General features: G+C 25.8%; 2 protein-coding genes across 3 annotated transcripts in view; one reads left to right on the top strand and one right to left on the bottom strand.

Annotated features, from left to right (window-relative positions):
• Nucleotides 1-4,569: 4,569 nt before the first annotated feature.
• Nucleotides 4,570-18,357, top strand: part of LOC109603684 (RING finger protein 17) — an 88,983-nt gene continuing 75,195 nt past the window's right edge. For both annotated transcript variants that reach the window (XM_049965304.1, XM_049965303.1), the window contains exons 1-4: nt 4,570-4,840; nt 4,897-5,220; nt 5,274-5,563; nt 5,619-5,699. In XM_049965304.1, the coding sequence (XP_049821261.1) occupies nt 4,654-4,840; nt 4,897-5,220; nt 5,274-5,563; nt 5,619-5,699 (882 nt within the window). In that variant the 5' untranslated portion in view covers nt 4,570-4,653. The remainder of the gene's footprint in view (nt 4,841-4,896; nt 5,221-5,273; nt 5,564-5,618; nt 5,700-18,357) is intronic.
• Nucleotides 7,341-18,357, bottom strand: part of LOC109601166 (adhesive plaque matrix protein) — a 39,104-nt gene continuing 28,087 nt past the window's right edge. Inside the window, exons 2-4 of the mRNA XM_049965306.1 lie at nt 8,114-9,585; nt 7,845-8,059; nt 7,341-7,789 (exon numbers count right to left, since the gene is read on the bottom strand). Of these exons, the coding sequence (XP_049821263.1) occupies nt 7,579-7,789; nt 7,845-8,059; nt 8,114-9,585 (1,898 nt within the window). The 3' untranslated portion in view covers nt 7,341-7,578. The remainder of the gene's footprint in view (nt 7,790-7,844; nt 8,060-8,113; nt 9,586-18,357) is intronic.

Below are 18,357 nucleotides of genomic sequence, written 5' to 3'. Positions count from 1 at the left end.
GATTTTATTTATTAAAATAACAAAATTAAATAGAAATAAATTATAGTGTATATTGTGTATTCTTAATAGAACACATAAATCTTTCAATAAAACTTCAATGAATGTCTTAAAATAGAAATTCTCTCTTATATGGTTTTATTCATAACTTGTTCAAATGAATAAAATATTAAGTTGTTAATAACAAATATTATTTATGACTTATTAATATTTTAGTTGTTCAATATAACATGATTATTTAAATAATGATAAAAATTTAATGATTATTAATATTAATATAAATGACCCAGTAAAAATAATTATTTAATTTTTATCATTAATTAAATAACCAATTATGTATTAATATACTGTAATTTTATAATTTTAAATATATTACATTAAACTTAAAGTTTTAATATAATTAAAATTATAATTTATAGACAATAGGCATAAGATTATATTTATTTAAAATAAAGATGTATAATAAAACAGAAATATGTTTGGGTAAATTAAATTAAAAAATGACACAAACAAATTTTTGTTCTGCATACTTTAAACTAAATAAATATAATTTTACTTTCTTGTAAATAAAAATAATTATTTTCATTATAATCATGTAATCTTAATCTTGAATTATTCATTTTATGATAAAATAATAACCAAAACTTGATTTATATAGTGATAAAAAACAACAAATATTATTTCTGCAATTTATTTTATTCCTGCAAGTTTCTGAAGCAATTTTCTTCTGCACTTCTTCTTGTTGTTCATTCTTCTTTCTTCTGTTTTCATGGACGTCAACAGAAACAAACAAATAAGCTCTTAAAATGGCAATTAAATCAGTGAACATTGACAAAAACAACAGCAACAACATCTACAAAAAATCCCCTTCGTTTGAAATTAATTAAAACATGCGACATGACACTCATGCAATTAATTAATCGTGATTCCGTCGTGGCGATTAGCCGGTCCAGGGCATTGGGGTTTAAGTGAATTTCCACAAATTGCATTTTACCTTGAACTTGACACCCCCTGAACGATTAAAACCTGTTGCGCACCGAAGCTCTCGGGGCATAAACTGCTGCGGAGTCCAGGACACGGAAACTTTCAGTTAAGCAACCGGTTAACTGCGGCTGATTTTATTCAGTTTCACCGGGCAACTTTGATATTAGTCGGTGCAGCGCCGTTTTTATTACACGCGTACTCGTATCGGTCGTGTGAGGAGTGTGGAGGAGTTTTCGACGACTCAATCACCACGATACTAATCTAATTATTTAGCAAAGTTAGATTGTGCCATCCCCTAACGGTTTAGAGCATGTGCAATGACGTATCTATCGCAGGTAGCGCGGTGCAATATTGTTCGCCGCACTTGCATCCCGTTTAATTGAATTGTTCCTCCCTCTCTCGTGCGATATTACTGGATATAACAGGTGGGTTGTCGGCGCCGGCGACGCCGTGCGTCCGAATTATCTCCCATTCGTCGACCGAATTATTCACGACCGGTAATTTAAATGCAATTTTTTATTGCCCTTTCCAAACCTATATATGGGGTTCCATCTTCATAATGAATAAAATGATGCAGGCCAACAAAATGACGGTGGTAGAATGTCAAATAATTGGTTTAGAGTATTTTTAATTGGGTGATCAGATTTTGTACCTAAAATACACATCTAATTAGCCACACATTCTTGAAATTCCTCTCCTTGTACCATTTTAATGACATCTTTAGCTTCACATCTCTTTTATATACCCATTTCATCCTTCAATAGTCTTCCTGAGTTGGTGGAAGATGATACAAAAGCATCAATGTCAGATGAAGGAAACTGCAGTGACTTTGAACCAGATTTAACAATTCCTCAATGTTTTAATCATCAAGAACCATATGATCTAACAAGAGACCTTAACTTCACAAAGGAGTCTGACATATTTAACCTACTTTGAGGTTCATTTGGAAGACCAGGATAAATTTGATACATAAACCATGTGTGGATCAAGTAAAAGAGACATTCCTTAATAACTGGCGCAACAATGATTTGAATGGTACTACGAAATCATCATAATTACTGCTATTTTGTCTTGTAAATGTCAAAAACATTAATGGAAACAATGGACACACTCAAGAAATACCCATTTCATCCTTCAGGAGTCTTCCTGAGTTTCTGGAAGATAATACAAAACCATCAATGTCAGATGAAGGGAACTGTAGTGACTTTGAACCAGATTTAACAATTCCTCAATGTTGTAATCATCAAGAACTATAGGATCTAACAAGAGACCTTAACTTCTCAAAGAAGTCTGACATATTTAGCCTACTTTGATGTTCATTTGGAAGACCAGGATAAATTTCTTACATAAACCATGTGTGGATCATGGAAAAGAGACATCCCCATAATAATTGTCACAACAATAATTTGAGTGGTACTACGAAATCATCACAATTACTGCTATTTTTGTCTTGTAAATATCAAAAACATTAACAGAAACAATGGACACACTCAAGAAACACCCATTTCATCCTTCGGTAGCCTTCCTGAGTTGCTGGAAGATGATACAAAAGCATCAATGTCAGATGAAGGGAACTGCAGTGACTTTGAACCATATTTAACAATTCCTCAATGTTCCTACTTTGATGTTCATTTGAAAGACCAGGATAAATTTCTTACATAAACCATGTGTGGATCATGGAAAAGAGACATCCCTTAATAATTGTCACAACAATAATTTGAGTGGTACTACGAAATCATCACAATTACTGCTATTTTTGTCTTGTAAATATCAAAAACATTAACAGAAACAATGGACACACTCAAGAAACACCCATTTCATCCTTCGGTAGCCTTCCTGAGTTGCTGGAAGATGATACAAAAGCATCAATGTCAGATGAAGGGAGCTGTAGTGACTTTAAACCAGATTTAACAATTCCTCAATGTTGTAATCATCAAGAACTATACGGTCTAACAAGAGACCTTAATTTCCCAAAGGAGTCTGACTTATTTAGTCTACTTTGCTGTTCATTTGGAAGACCAGGACAAATTTCATACATAAACCATGTGTGGATCATGGAAAAGAGACATTCCTTAATAACTGGCACAACAATAATTTGAATGGTACTAAGAAATCATCACAATTACTGCTATTTTTGTCTTGTAAATGTCAAAAACATTAACAGAAACAATGGACACACTCAAGAAATACCCATTTCATCCTTCGGTAGCCTTTCTGAGTTGCTGGAAGATGATACAAAAGCATCAACGTCAGATGAAGGGAAATGCAGTGACTTTGCACCAGATTTAACAAGTCCTTAATGTTTTAATCATCAAGAACTATATGGTCTAACAAGAGGCCTTAACTTCTAAAAGAAGTCTGACATATTTAGCCTACTTTGATGTTCATTTGGAAGGCCAGGATAAATTTCATACATAAACCATATATGGAACGTGGAAAGGAGACATTCCTTAATGTTTGGCAGAGCAGTAACTTGGATGGTACCACGAAATCATTATAATTACTCCTATTTTAATCTTATAAATATCAAAAACATTAATAGAAATAATGAACACACTCAAGAAATACTAAATTCATCCTTCAGTAGTCTTCCTGAGTTGTTGGATGATGATACAAAAGCATCAATCAATACTTGTTCTTAGTGGAAGCTAATATAAATGGCAATAAAGTGAATAGATATAAAATAAAACTATAAATATAGACTATCTTTGAAACTAGATCTAATAAACGGAATCTATTTTGATTTCTGAATACTTAAAACATCATCAACTCCAAAATTATTGTTCCTCAATCCTTTCAGTTGTTTCAAGGAGGCAAATTATCCAATGTAATCACCATTACTCCACTCGTGCACTTTTTTCAGCACGCACAAATTGTTGCCATGACCTCAACAAGTGGTGTTTTTAAAATTCGCGTTCGATAAGGACTAAACGAGTCGCAGGGGTGAATCGTGGTCAAGGACGTGGATTCGTTACAGAAATATCCTGATGCCGCTTAGTGACAGCGCACTTATTTTTTACTTTTTCGACGCACAAGTACACATCAAATATTATTTCAGCTTTACATTTACAGCTGCTGAGTAAAAGGTACACAATTTTAACCGCCCACTACGAATTTTTTATCTAATTTAAGAGGACTATTTTAACAGGATGTATTAAAAGAGATACTTTTTAATTTTGGTATTTAAATTTAATATTTAAATAACAATATAAGTAAATAATACACTACAAAGAGCTGTCGTAAATATTTTTTTTCCAGTCAGAATTTTGAAACATGCAACAAGTAAAAATATAAAAAATATTTAATAATAAATAATTAATTAATAATTAAAATAATTTTCTTACCTAGTTTATTTTTATACCGTATTTTATTACCATCATCTATAAACATGAATTTTTTATTTAATTTTTAAATTAGAAAATATTTAAAACAAAGTTTAATAAAATTGTAATTTTGAAAATCATATTATTTGATTTAGTTTTTACAGGTTTTCCCGCCCTTACTTGGTGAAATTTTGTCGCCAACTTTGGTTATGTTTCTCCAATTGGCAAACCTGCAGTTTCGCGCAGTGGTTGTTTGTGTTGCCGGTCGAACTTACCTTAAGTTTACTTACTGATTATTCGTTTATTAACATTTGTTTAAGCCTGAAATCGTTCGAAATCGCGAAAGAATATGTGGGGCGCGCCGTATCGGCATCCCAATTCGTCGTGTTTCACTAACTCGGGCCGTAAACAGACAAAAACACCTCACCACCACCAACAACAAAAACAAAATCAAAGTCGTCCCGCTTGGAACAAGAAAACCACCGAGGACAAAACGTATGTTTGTCCGGGATGCCACCAGAATTACGACTTTAAAAGTATTAGCGGTTGTCACTGCTTTAGAATTTATTTTAAACGTGTTATTTGATTGCAGATCATAATGGACAATTGTATGGGAATGTGCCCCTGGTATTGAATTGTATGCACTCTTTGTGCCAAGACTGCGTGTATAAACAGTCCCACAGCACTCAAGTCATATGTCCAACTTGCAAACAATCTTCTACCTTGTCCAGATATACCATAGCGAGCTGCAATGACTTACAAGACGTATTCATCCCTAACTTGTACATACTTGGGTACTTGTTGTACAACAAGTCGCAAAACAACAAGAAAAACACGTGCTCCCTTCCAGTAGGCTTGGCACTAAGGTGCCAAGTTACCCAACAACAACCCGAGTCACCTTCATTAGACTGTAGAGGTAACTGACATTCATTACATCCTACACATACCTAAACAACTAATCGTTCACAGAAAAGTGCTGCTTCCATGGGTGCACCAAGGCAGCTGAAATCTACTGCCTCGACTGCAAGGACAATTACTGCAGGGAGTGCAACTTCGGCGTGCACAAGAGTGCCAAAACAATGTGGGGGCACAAGTACGAACCCCTGAAAAGTGCCAACCTGAGCTTCGACTTGGAGAACTGCAGGGCACACGAGCAAATGGCCAAGGAGTATGTGTGCAACGAATGTGACTTGCCGGTGTGTGTATACTGCCTTGTTGAGGAACACACCGGCCACAAAAAGACACAGCTCAACATCTTGGTAAGTTGAGTTATTTTATTTTAAATTGGTTTGGGACTGGGTTTGATTTTTACAGAGTGAAGCCGACAAACTGAAGCTTGATGAACTGATTGACAAGGCCAAAGTGACACTTAAACAGCTGAAATCAACACAATTGGTGAGTTTTTATTATTTATTTATTAAATCATACAAAACATAAATAAACTATAAAACAATTTAACTTGGAGTTTACTGTCGACATAATTTTAATGATACTTTTAATTACATTTTAATGCAGTAACTAAGTGACTAGATAATAAATTAGTTTATCAATTATGTCTAGTCTAGTTTTGGGCTTAATTCGCCCCAAAAATGTAGACTAGTTAATACCATTTCTGATCTAGGATAAAAATCAGTTCATTTAATAAAAATAATGGCATTTCGGAACATTTGGTAAATATTCCATTGATCAAGTTGTTAACAATAATACTATTATTATTTACATTAACTAAACAACTAATGTATTGGGGGCACAAATCAGACAGTGTATAAATTTTTGATTTTTTTTAGAAGCTTCTTAGTAATTTAGAGAAGTTTTTATAGGCAAGAATTTCTATAATATAATTATTTATGATTTTTTCTTCGAATATTTTACTTTACTTATTTGACAATAATATAAAAAATCATTAAAAGCATCTTTACTCTTTATTTTTAGGTTTAAATAATTATTTCTAAACGTGAAACTGAGAGCAAAAATATTCTTATTAATTATTTTAGATTTAGAGGCAAAAGAAATGATAATTTAAAAAAATAGTAATGATTTTCTCTTCAATTATTTTACTTTACTTGTTTGAAAATAATATAAAGAATCATCAAAAGTATCTTTACTCTTTATTTTTAGGTTTAAATAATTATTTTGAAAGGTGAAACTGGGAGTAAAAATACTCTTATTAGTTATTTTAGATTTAGAGGCAAAAGAAATGATAATTTAAAAAAATACTGATGATTTTCTCTTCAAGAATTTTACTTTACTTGTTTGAAAATAATATATAGAATCATCAAAAGTATCTTTACTCTTTATTTTTAGGTTTAAATAAATATTTTGAAAGGTGAAACTGGGAGTAAAAATACTCTTATTAGTTATTTTAGATTTAGAGGCAAAAGAAATGATAATTTAAAAAAATATTGATGATTTTCTCTTCAAGAATTTTACTTTACTTGTTTGAGAATAATATAAAGGATCATCAAAAGTATCTTTACCCTTTATTTTTAGGTTTAAATAATTATTTTGAAAGGTGAAACTGGGAATAAAAATACTCTTATTAATTATTTTAGATTTAGAGGCAAAAGAAATGATAATTTAAAAAAATAGTGATGATTTTCTCTTCAATTATTTTACTTTACTTGTTTGAAAATAATATAAAGAATCATCAAAAGTATCTTTACTCTTTATTTTTAGGTTTAAATAAATATTTTGAAAGGTGAAACTGGGAGTAAAAATACTCTTATTAGTTATTTTAGATTTAGAGGCAAAAGAAATGATAATTTAAAAAAATACTGATGATTTTCTCTTCAAGAATTTTACTTTACTTGTTTGAAAATAATATATAGAATCATCAAAAGTATCTTTACTCTTTATTTTTAGGTTTAAATAAATATTTTGAAAGGTGAAACTGGGAATAAAAATACTCTTATTAATTATTTTAGATTTAGAGGCAAAAGAAATGATAATTTAAAAAAATACTGATGATTTTCTCTTCAAGTATTTTACTTTACTTGTTTGAAAATAATATAAAGAGTCATTAAAAGTATCTTTACCCTTTATTTTTCGGTTTAAATAATTATTTTGAAAGGTGAAACTGAGGGTAAAAATATCCCTATTAATTATTTTAGATTTAGAGGCAAAAGAAATGATAATTAAAAATAAATATTTACTCTAATTCATACGTAAATTTGAATACTTTATAAAAAATTCTGAAAAATTGCGTTGATGCTCATTTTTTCAACCTTCTGACTGACTTGGAACTCTTGGATGTGGGTAACTTTTCCATTAACGTTTATTTTTCGCCGGATTCCACCGACTGAAGGGTGTTCTGGCTCAAATTGGCATCTTTAGGTTCCTCCTTAACACCCTCTTCTGTTTCCGCCTCTTCTTCTATGTTCTGCAGTTCTTCAGACTCCTTTTCCTTGTCCTTTTCCTGTTGCTGCTTACCTCCCCGTTCCTTCTTCATCTTGTCCTCCATTTCTTGGAATTTCAGCGCCAGATACCTGTAAAATAAACGTTGGTGACCCAGAATTGAAGTTTAAGGATGCGCCCACTTACTTGTCAACCAAAGGTCCGCTGTAGTCCTCCGGGAACTTGGGCGTTAGGGGTATGATGTACTTGTAGAGTCGTTCGTTGAGCACGTAAAGCTGTGCGGTCGTGGCACACTTAACGTTGTACCACCAGTCGCAAGTCAGAGCCACCTGACTGAAAATCGTGCCGTTGGGACAAAGGAACGAGGCCTGGCCGCCGTTCAGGTCGCAGTAATGCCAGACCTACAACTCTAATCAATTAAACACACGCTGAAATCAAAGAGACTTAGAAATTACCTGACAGTTGGTGTCGGGGTCGCCGAAGAAGCCCTTATAACGCTGCGTCTTGCAGTTGAACGTGGTTTGGGGTATGGACGAGAGGGCGGGATAGTCCACGCCGGGTTTGCCCGGCGTGCCGCCGTCCTCGTGATGCCCCGGATAGCTGGTGACGATCCCGTCGTCCGCCTCGCTGTCGTCGTACTCGTCCTCGACCACGATGGGTTTCGTGAGCTTCTGCTGCTTGCGCAACGTTCCCAGGATTTTCACCAGGGTTTTGATGCTGTTGTCGATGTTCTCGGGTGTGAGGGTTTCCGGTAGCGTGTTGGTTTCCTGTAGTTGTTTCAGTATGAGGGCCAGGTTGTTGGATTCGGTGGTGGCTTGGGGTGGTTCGGTGGCGTAGTACTTCTGGGGTGGGGGGTAAGGTTCGTAGGTTTGTACGGATGCTGGGTAGGTGTCTGTGGGGGCGTACTCGTTGCTGGGCTGGTAGGTCTGTTCTTGTACGTACTGCTGTGGCTGCATCGTCTCGTATCTGGGGTTTTCTGTGTACTTCACTGGGGAGGCGTACTTTGCCTGATTATTATTGTCGGAAACCAGCACCACTTTGGGCCTGTAAGTTTGTTTTCTGGGCACGTAAACGATGGGCTTTGTTATGGGTACTGTTTCGATGTTCTCTCCTCGATAATGGTAAATTTTGGGCTGTTCATTGACCACAGGTTTTTGCTGAAGGATTATTATAGGCCTTCTAGTTACCCCCCTTTGGGGCACCACTATAACTTGCTGTCCATACGGTTTTCTACCCTCATGATCATAGTTTTTAATCGTCTGGTACTGTTCCTGCTGTGGTTGTTGTTGGGGTTGGGGTTGGTACTCTTCATTTTGAGACGGTATGTCAATGTTGGTGGGCGTGTAGGTCTCCACCATGGTCTTGACTGGTGGCTGGTAGGTAGGCCGTTGTTGAATCCGATAAGTTTGGTAGTACCTGGGGCGTTGCTGGACGAACTTCAGCTGCGACAACTTGTCATAGATAGCACTGTAATCGGGCTGCTGACCCTCGGTTTGTTGAGGGATTTGGACGAATTGTACCTTGATTTTTTGTGGGGGTGGTGGCGTTTGTTCCGGAGGTTGAACCATGGGGACGAAAGGGCCGGGGATTGCATTACTTTCCAAAAACGGGGTGAACTTTTGTTGGTACAAAGCTTCTTGGTTTTGGTCATTGGGAGCTTTCCGATATTGGACGATGTAGGCGCCTTTCTTAGGTGGACCAGTGGCTTGATATCTTTGTTTTCCAGTCGTGTACGGTTGTTGGTCGTGTGGCAGATTAAATCTTTGGGCCGTGTAGTAGTTTTCGTAGGGCATCAGACGCTTCTGTCTTTCCGACGGAGTCAGAGTCACGTTCAGTGCGGCCAAATCCGATGATTTCATCGAGATCTGAGATTCCTCCGGTTTGTCATGGTGGACTGTTGTTATTCCTTGCACGTAAATTGGTAAACCTATGAATAAACATAAACAATGTGATAAAATTTTGTTCCTTTATTGTTTTTTCCAAATTTTTAATGTGTGTTTGATGATTTCAGATAAATATAGATTTGTTTAATTAATGAATTTTTGTTTTTCTTTACCTATCAATAACATTTAAAATTAAATTCACTTCATTTCATTTATTTTTCATCACATAATAAACCATTTTTAACTATTCTACAATTCCAGAATTAATGATCAAATAACAGTTTTTATCATTTTTAGACTATATATTAAGAAAAATGAATGTTTTAAATGTATTTCTAATTAATTTCTTAATAATATTCAAGAATATAGATATTTAATTTATTTTCGATACTTTCATTTCATTGAAAATTTAAATGATTTAAGAAAAATACGTTTTAATTGTTTAGTGTATTAGAAACAATTTAATATTTTTTTAAATATTTAATTTTTATACTCATAAACAAAGAAAATACACAACTCAATAATCATTTTCAATAATCAAAATAATAAAAATATTAAATTATTAATGATATTAAAGTAATAAAAAACTAAAATTTAAAGAAATTTATTTTTTTTTGTTCCAATTTATCAATATTAAACATTTTTCAACAATTTACATAAAATTTATCATTAAATTTTCATTTTTTGTTAATTTTAAATAAAACAAATATTTTTATTTAGTTCAAATTAAATATTTTATTTATTTTTATAATTTCAAATTAAATATCTTTATATATTTAAATTTAATTTATTTATTTTATTATTATTTTTTTGGTTGAAATTAAATATTTTATTATTTTTAAATTATATATTTTAATATATATTTCTTTGAAATTTACATTAAATATTAAATATATAATAAATAAAATAAATAATAATATTAATTAATTATAAATAATAATATTACATGTTTATTAAAAAAATATTTTAATGATTTTTTTCTGTTTGTTTAAATTAAATATTTTATTGTTTTGTTAATTTAATTATTATTTCGTTAATGTACATTAAGTAGTTTATATTTTATTTACCTTTAAATTAAATATTTCATTTTTTTAGTTTAAATTATACATTCTAATTTTATTTATTTTAATTATAATTTATTATTTTGTTAATTTTAAATTAAATATCTTATTTTTTAAATTTAATTCGTATATTTAAATTTAATTTATTTATTATATTATTATTTTTTACATATTTTATAATTTTTAGATTATGTATTTCAATATTTATTTTTTTTGAAATTTTCATTAAATAAATAATAAATAAAATAAATAATAATATTAAATATTTATAAATAATATCAAATATTTATTAAAGAAATATTTTAATGATTTTTTTTTGTTTAAATTAAATATTTTATTATTTATTTAATTTTAAAAATTAAATATTTTATTTATTAATTTAAATTCAATATATTATTTTTTAAAAAATATTATTTATTTTTAAATTAATATTTTTTATTTTCATTAAATTTTTTTTAACTTAAATGAAATATTTTATTATTTTTTTATTTATTTATTTTAATTTCATTTATTTATTTTTTATATAAATTAAATATTTCAATTATATACTTTTAATTTCAGAACCAATTAAATATTTTATGATTTTTTTAAATCTACATTAAATATTTTAATATTTTTCAAGTTAATTTAAATATTTCATTATGAATTTTTTAATTTTAAATTAAATATAACCAAATTTAAACAATTTCTAAGTTTAAATTTATAATTAATTAAAATTTTGAAATTACCAAAAAAATTATTTAATGATTTAATAAATGTTGCCATTTTATAACTGGTTAAATGTCATCCAATATTATTAACCTTAACCTTAGTTAGTCAATTTAAAATTAATTTGTACAACAGATGGTGATTCCATCAATGAACACAGATTTAAAATCAAATTTTACTTTTTTTTAATGACATTAATTTTATTTTACTTGATAAATTATACTACAATATTTTATTGCGTATTGTTTGTGGTGAAACGTTTGCCTAATTGTGTTACATCAAAGTCACGCAATTACTTTGTTTTAATTATGTCTTTTATAAATTTTCTAATTTTAATTAAACTCAAATAATACAAATGCTTTGTTTTCAACACTCATTCCTTCAATAACTATTTGTAATACAAACTTAACAGTGTGTGTTAAATTGAAATAATTCTGCATTATGTAAATGTATCCAACTTATCAGCGATTAATTAATTATTAGAATTATGCGATCAATGGAAGGAAAAAAAAGTGAGGTAATTTCCTAGTTTGCGTGCAACAATAATTCCTTGATCTATATTAATACTTTTTTTGATTTTCTAAATGTTAACTAACGTATTATGCAGCATTGTAATTAACATTGCAACCGAAATATCAGGAATCGTTCAACAAGGACAAAGGAACAACTTCCCATTTTAATAAATCTATACTTTATCAATGTTATAAATCACCTGATAAATTAATGAAGCTTACAGTGAAAGTAAATATGTATTTATAATTAATGTAATTTATATGTGGGTAAAAAATAGGATCATCTAATAATATTTAACTTTAGGTCAGGTTACGCAAGATGATGATCAAGTACTTATGTTTTTTCATGAAGGTACTTTCACTTAAAATTAATCGAGACCTGATTTTTGTAGGATAATTTTGTTAATTAATTTAATGTCTCATGTTTTTTAGAAACGTGGTTATTTAATGCGTTTTATGAATTTATTAATCCAAAAAAAAATATATTATTTTGTTGTAGAAACGTGTTGTTGAATGTGTTAATTAATTGTTCATGTAAAAACTTATTAACAATATTTAAATTAAGGCAAACACTCCGTTAGATTTTTTTTTATTAATTCCATGACTCATGATCCAACAATGATTAAATAAATGGTGTTGGGTGTAAAAACTGATTTTGCAAATTCTGACCTATATTCGTGTCCGAAGCGCACGGAGGGTGGCAATTGGAAAGGACCTTTCACCCGTTTGGTGCACGTGCGTCCTTCGACAGTTCGTGATGGATTTTGCGATTGTTCTACGTCCTCTCGTTTATCTGGTACTTGCATCTGTTTGCACACTGTACCGAACGCGATTGTGGGGTAATTCGTTTTGATTTATTTGTAGTTGATGTAAGCCGCCCTTTTCGACCTTTGCAATGTTTTTAGTTCATTCGTGAATGTTTTGTGGGTATTTTATCGTCCCGTTAATTATAAAATAATGAAATAGTGCCTTGAAAACTGTGGTTAAATGAGTTTAATTCAATTTTTACAACATTAAATAAATGATTTTATTACTAAATTGTCTTTAAATTCGCAATTATTATTGTTGTTTTTATGTGCCTAATTTTTTATTTTGTATTATCATTTTTAATTAATTTAATGTCTCATATTTCATAAAATCTTTAAACATATACATTAAAAAAATAAAATATTTAATTTAAAATAATTTAAAATCACATATTTAATTTAAAATTACATAAATAATAAAATGCTGATTTAAAATTAAGAAGAAATTAATAAAATATCTAATTTAATTAAAAAAAAAAAATAAAATATTTAATTAAGAATTAAAAAAAAAACAAAATAACTAATTGAAAATTAAATAATAAATAAAATAATAATTTAAAATTAATAAAATAGTACAAGATATAATTTAAATTAAATTATAATATATTTGGTTTAAAATTAATAAACTAATAAAATATCTAATTAAATAAATAATAAAATGTATAATTTAAAATTTAAAAAAAAAAATAATAAAATATTTAATTTAGTTGTAAGAAAAATAAAATATTTAATTAAAAATTAAAAAAAAAAAAAACAATGAAATATCCAATTTAATATTAAAAATATAAAAAATAAATAAAATTTTTAATTTAAAATTAATAAAATAGTGCAATATATAATTTAAATTTAAATAAATAATATATATTTATTTTAAAAGGAATAAATTAATGAAATATTTAAATTTTAAAAAATATATAAAATGTTTAATTTAAATTACCATAAATAATAAGATTTTTTATTAAAAATTAAAAAAAAAAACAATAAAATATCTAAATAATATTATAAAATATAAAAATAAATAAAATTTGTAATTTAAAATTAATAAAAAGTACAATATATAATTTAAATTTAAATAAATAATATATATTTATTTTAAAAGGAATAAATTAATAAAATAATAAATTTTTTTATTAAAAATTAAAAAAAAATATATAAAATATTTAATTTAAAATAACATAAAATAACATATTTAATATAAAATTTAAAAAAATAATAAAATATATAAATTAATTAAAAGAAAAATAAAATACTTAATTAAAAATGAAAACATTAATAAAATATTTAAATTAATTAAAAGGAAAATAAAATACTTAATTAAAAATAAATAAAATATCTAATTTAATATTAAAAATATAAAAAATAAATAAAATTTGTAACTTAAAATTAATAAAATTGTACAATATATAATTTAAATTTAAATAAATAATATATATTTATTTTAAAAGGAATAAATTAATAAAATAATAAAATTTTTTATTAAAAATTAAAAAAATAGAATATCTAATTCAAAATTAAAAAAAATATATATAAAATATTTAATTTAAAATAACATAATATAACATATTTAATTTAAAATTTAAAAAAATAATAAAATATGTAAATTAATTAAAAGAAAAATAAAATACTTAATTAAAAATTAAAAAAAAAAACAATAAAATATCTAATTTAATATTAAAAATATAAAAAATAAATAATATATATATTTATTTTAAAAGGAATAAATTAATAAAATAATAAAATTTTTTATTAAAATTTAAAAAAATGGAATATCTAATTCAAAATTAAAAAGATATAAGAAATATTCAATTTGAAATAACATAAAATAACATATTTAATTTAAAATTTTAAAAAATAATAAAATAAATAAAAATTAATTAAAAGAAAAATAAAATACTTAATTAAAAAAAATAAAATATCTAATTTAATATTAAAAATATATAAAAAAAATAAAATTTTTAATTTAAAATTAATAAAATAGTACAATATATAATTTAAATTTGAAAAAATAATAATATATTTAGTGTAAAATGAATAATTTAATAAAATATTTAATTTAAAATTTAAAAATAATAATAAAATATTAAATTTAATTAAAAGAAAAATTAAAAAAGAACAATAAAAGAGAATTTAATCTAATTTAATATTAAAAATAAAGAAATACATAAAATTTTTAATTTAAAATTAATAAAATAGTACAATATATAATTTAAAATTAAAAAAATTATAATATATTTTGTTTAAAATGAATGATTTAATAAAATATCTAATTTAAAAATAATAATAAAAAAATAATAAAATATTTAATTTAAAAATTAAAAATTATAAAAAAATATATGAAATATTTCACTTAAATTACAAAAAATAAGATTTTTAATTAAAAATTAAAAAAATAAAATGTCTAATTTAAAATTAAAAAAATTACAAAATATTTAATTAAAATTTTAATTGTGTTTTATAAATCTTTTAAAAATTCTCAAAGTTTAATAAATATAAAAAAATAAAAATCTAGAAATAAATTTTGTTAAAAATATGGTTAATATTTTTATATTTTTTAATTTTAAATTAAAATTATTAAAAAAATTACAAAATATTTAATTTAATTAAAAGAAAAATAAAATATTTAATTAAAATTTTAATTGTTTTTTATTATAAATCTTTTAAAGATTCTCAAAGTTTAATAAACATAAAAAAATAAATATATAGAAATAAATTTTGTTAAAAATATTATGGTTAATATTTTTATATTTTTTAATGTTAAAAGTTAATTTAATAATTTAATTCTTAAAAATAAAATTTTATAATTATTTTTTTTATATTACAATTCAATATAACGGAAAAGAAATTACGTTAAATTAAATAAATTATAAAAATAATTAAAATCTTCTTTTTATATATTTAATAGGCATTTAAATTATAAGATAAAATAAAAATTTTAGTTAAAATACTTCAAATTTAAAAAAAGAAATAATCTTTGGAAAAATATTGAAATAATTAATTTTTTTATTAGTAATTAATAATTTTTTTGTCTGATTAATAAATTACTTTATAAAAGTTCTTCTTTATTTATTTATTTATTTATTTTATACAGGAAGTTTAAAAATTGTTTATCATATTGTCCAAGCGAATTAAAACACGCCGTAATCGAAATTGATCGAAATTCATGTATCAGTATCTGTATCTGTCCGTATTGTTTATATAAACATTAATATAACAATTATTAGTGTAAATTGTCGTGCCGGAAATTGCGCACCACGGATTTGTAAAATATCCCACACAAACCGACGGACGCACAATAATTACGGACCGTCGGATTACACTTGGCCCGGATGGCCGTTTAAAACGGCACGTGCACACGAATTTACTCTGCTTATTCAATTTACACTTGTTTGTGTTTCAATTAAATTAACTAGTTGTTGTTTAAATTATAAATAAACACATTTTTCCCATCGATAAATTGATGGCACGGCCGAAACGGCCGAAATGGATTAAACAACTCCGGGGGACGTAATGAAAAATAATAAAAACTAATGTTTAACAAAAGATAATTTCATTTAGAGTAACACATTAATACGCTTCAATTATAAAAGCCGTAGTTTTTAGACGGACTCGGCCGAAAAATACAATTTTATCGAATTATTCTTTCATTAATATTAATTTATTTCGCATCGAAAACTATAATTACAATGCATCGGCACGGAATGTAATTTTTGTGTTAATTCGATTTCGCTTCGGAAAGCGATAAAATGTTATTTTATTATTTATCAGGTTTTAATTTATTTAAAATTTTATGTTACACACACACACACGATGGGCGTGTAAATAAAAACCAATCACCCTGACGCCTCTGAATAATTTATTCATCTGAAATATTTGACAAACAAACATTGGTAACGTTCATTTACAGACTTTCTGTCCAATTTCAGAAACACACGTTTTCTTAGAATCAGAATGTTTTAATGTTTGACCCATTTTTGAATTTACCCCAAAAAAAAAATAAGGTTTATACTGAGTAATATCAATAAATAATAAAATAAAATTCTTAAAGGGTTTTTACGTATAATAATAATTTACTGACTAATAATAGTAATAAGTAAATAAATTTTAGTGAAAATGATCGCCTTGTTCATTATTTTCAATTGCTGATCTATACTCCATTCAAACTAGGTACGAAGTAATTTCTAAAAAATGTATAAAAATCGTTGTAATTTAAAAAACTACAAAATGTTATTTAACCTTTATCAAAATATTAACTAAATTATTAAAATTGATGTTAATAATTTTAAAATTATTTATTTTTCGAATATCTTTAAAAGTTTTCTATGTATAAAATTATAAAAAATATGCTAACTAATAATAGTAATAAGTAATTAAATTTTTGTGAAAATGTTCACATTGTTTATCATTTTTAGCTCCTAACTTAGCATCTATACTTCATTCAAATTAGGTACAAAATAATGAGGAAAGTAATTTCCAATGAATAAATAAAAATCAATGTAAAAAATCTAACAAAATCTAAAAAAAGTCATCAGAAAGTTTTCTATGAATAAAATTACAAAAATATTTTAATTATATGAAATTAATTAATTAAAATTGATAAAAATTATGAGATTAACAACTAAAAATAATATAAGAATTGTTGTAAAACTATGAAAATTAAAAAAAATTAGATGAATATTTACTTAATATATATGTATAAATTATCATAAAATTATAAAAATTTAAAAAAATCGTTGTAATTAAAAATAAAACTACAAAATGTCATTTAACCTTTATCAAAATATTAACTAAATTATTAAAATTGATATTAATAAATTTGAAATTATTTATTTTTCGAATATCTTTAGTTTTAAATTTAATAATAATAATAATGAAAAATCTGAAATTTGTTACAAAATATTGAAGATTAACATAATCTATACTCCATTCAACTAAGTACGAAGCAATGACAAAAGTAATTTAAAAAAAAAAAAATAAAAATCGTCATAAAACTTTTAAAATCCAAAAAAATTACAAAATGTCATTTAATAATTTTAAAAATATTTATTTTTCGAATATCTTTAGAATATCCATAAAATTTAATAAATATTAATAAAGAAAAGTCTTAAATTAACGAAATTTGTTACAAAATATGGAAGTTTCTTTCTATGTATAAAATTATAAAAATATACTGACCAATTATAGTAATAAATAATTAAGTTCTGGTTAAAATTTTCGCCTTGTTCATGATTTTCCTAACTAAGTTGGGAAATAATCTATGCTCTATTCAAACTAAGTACGAAGCAATGAGAAAAGTAATTTCAAAAAATAAATTTAAATGGACGTAAAGAATCTAACAAAATCTACAAAAGCTCATTTAACCTTTATCAAAATATCAGTTTATTTTAAGTTATTATTAAATTAATTAAATATTGATTTTAAACGTTTAGAAATTATTTATATTTTAAATATCTTTAGAATATTCATAAAATTTAATAAATAATAATAAAAAAAAATCTTAAATCAATGAAATTTGTTAAAAAATACTGAATATTAACATTTTTAAAATTTTTAGAAAGTTTTCTACGAATAAAATTACAAAAATATTTTAATTTTATGAAATTAATTAAGTAAAATTAACAAAAATTTTGAAATTAACATAAAAATGATATAAAAATTGTTATAAAACTCCATTCAAACTAAGTACGAAGCAATGAGAAAAGTAAATTCCAAAATATAAATAAAAATCTTTA

Source organism: Aethina tumida, chromosome 3 (assembly GCF_024364675.1).
Source record: "Aethina tumida isolate Nest 87 chromosome 3, icAetTumi1.1, whole genome shotgun sequence".
Classification (NCBI taxonomy): Eukaryota; Metazoa; Arthropoda; class Insecta; order Coleoptera; family Nitidulidae; genus Aethina; species Aethina tumida.
This window is presented reverse-complemented; position numbering and strand designations above follow the sequence as displayed.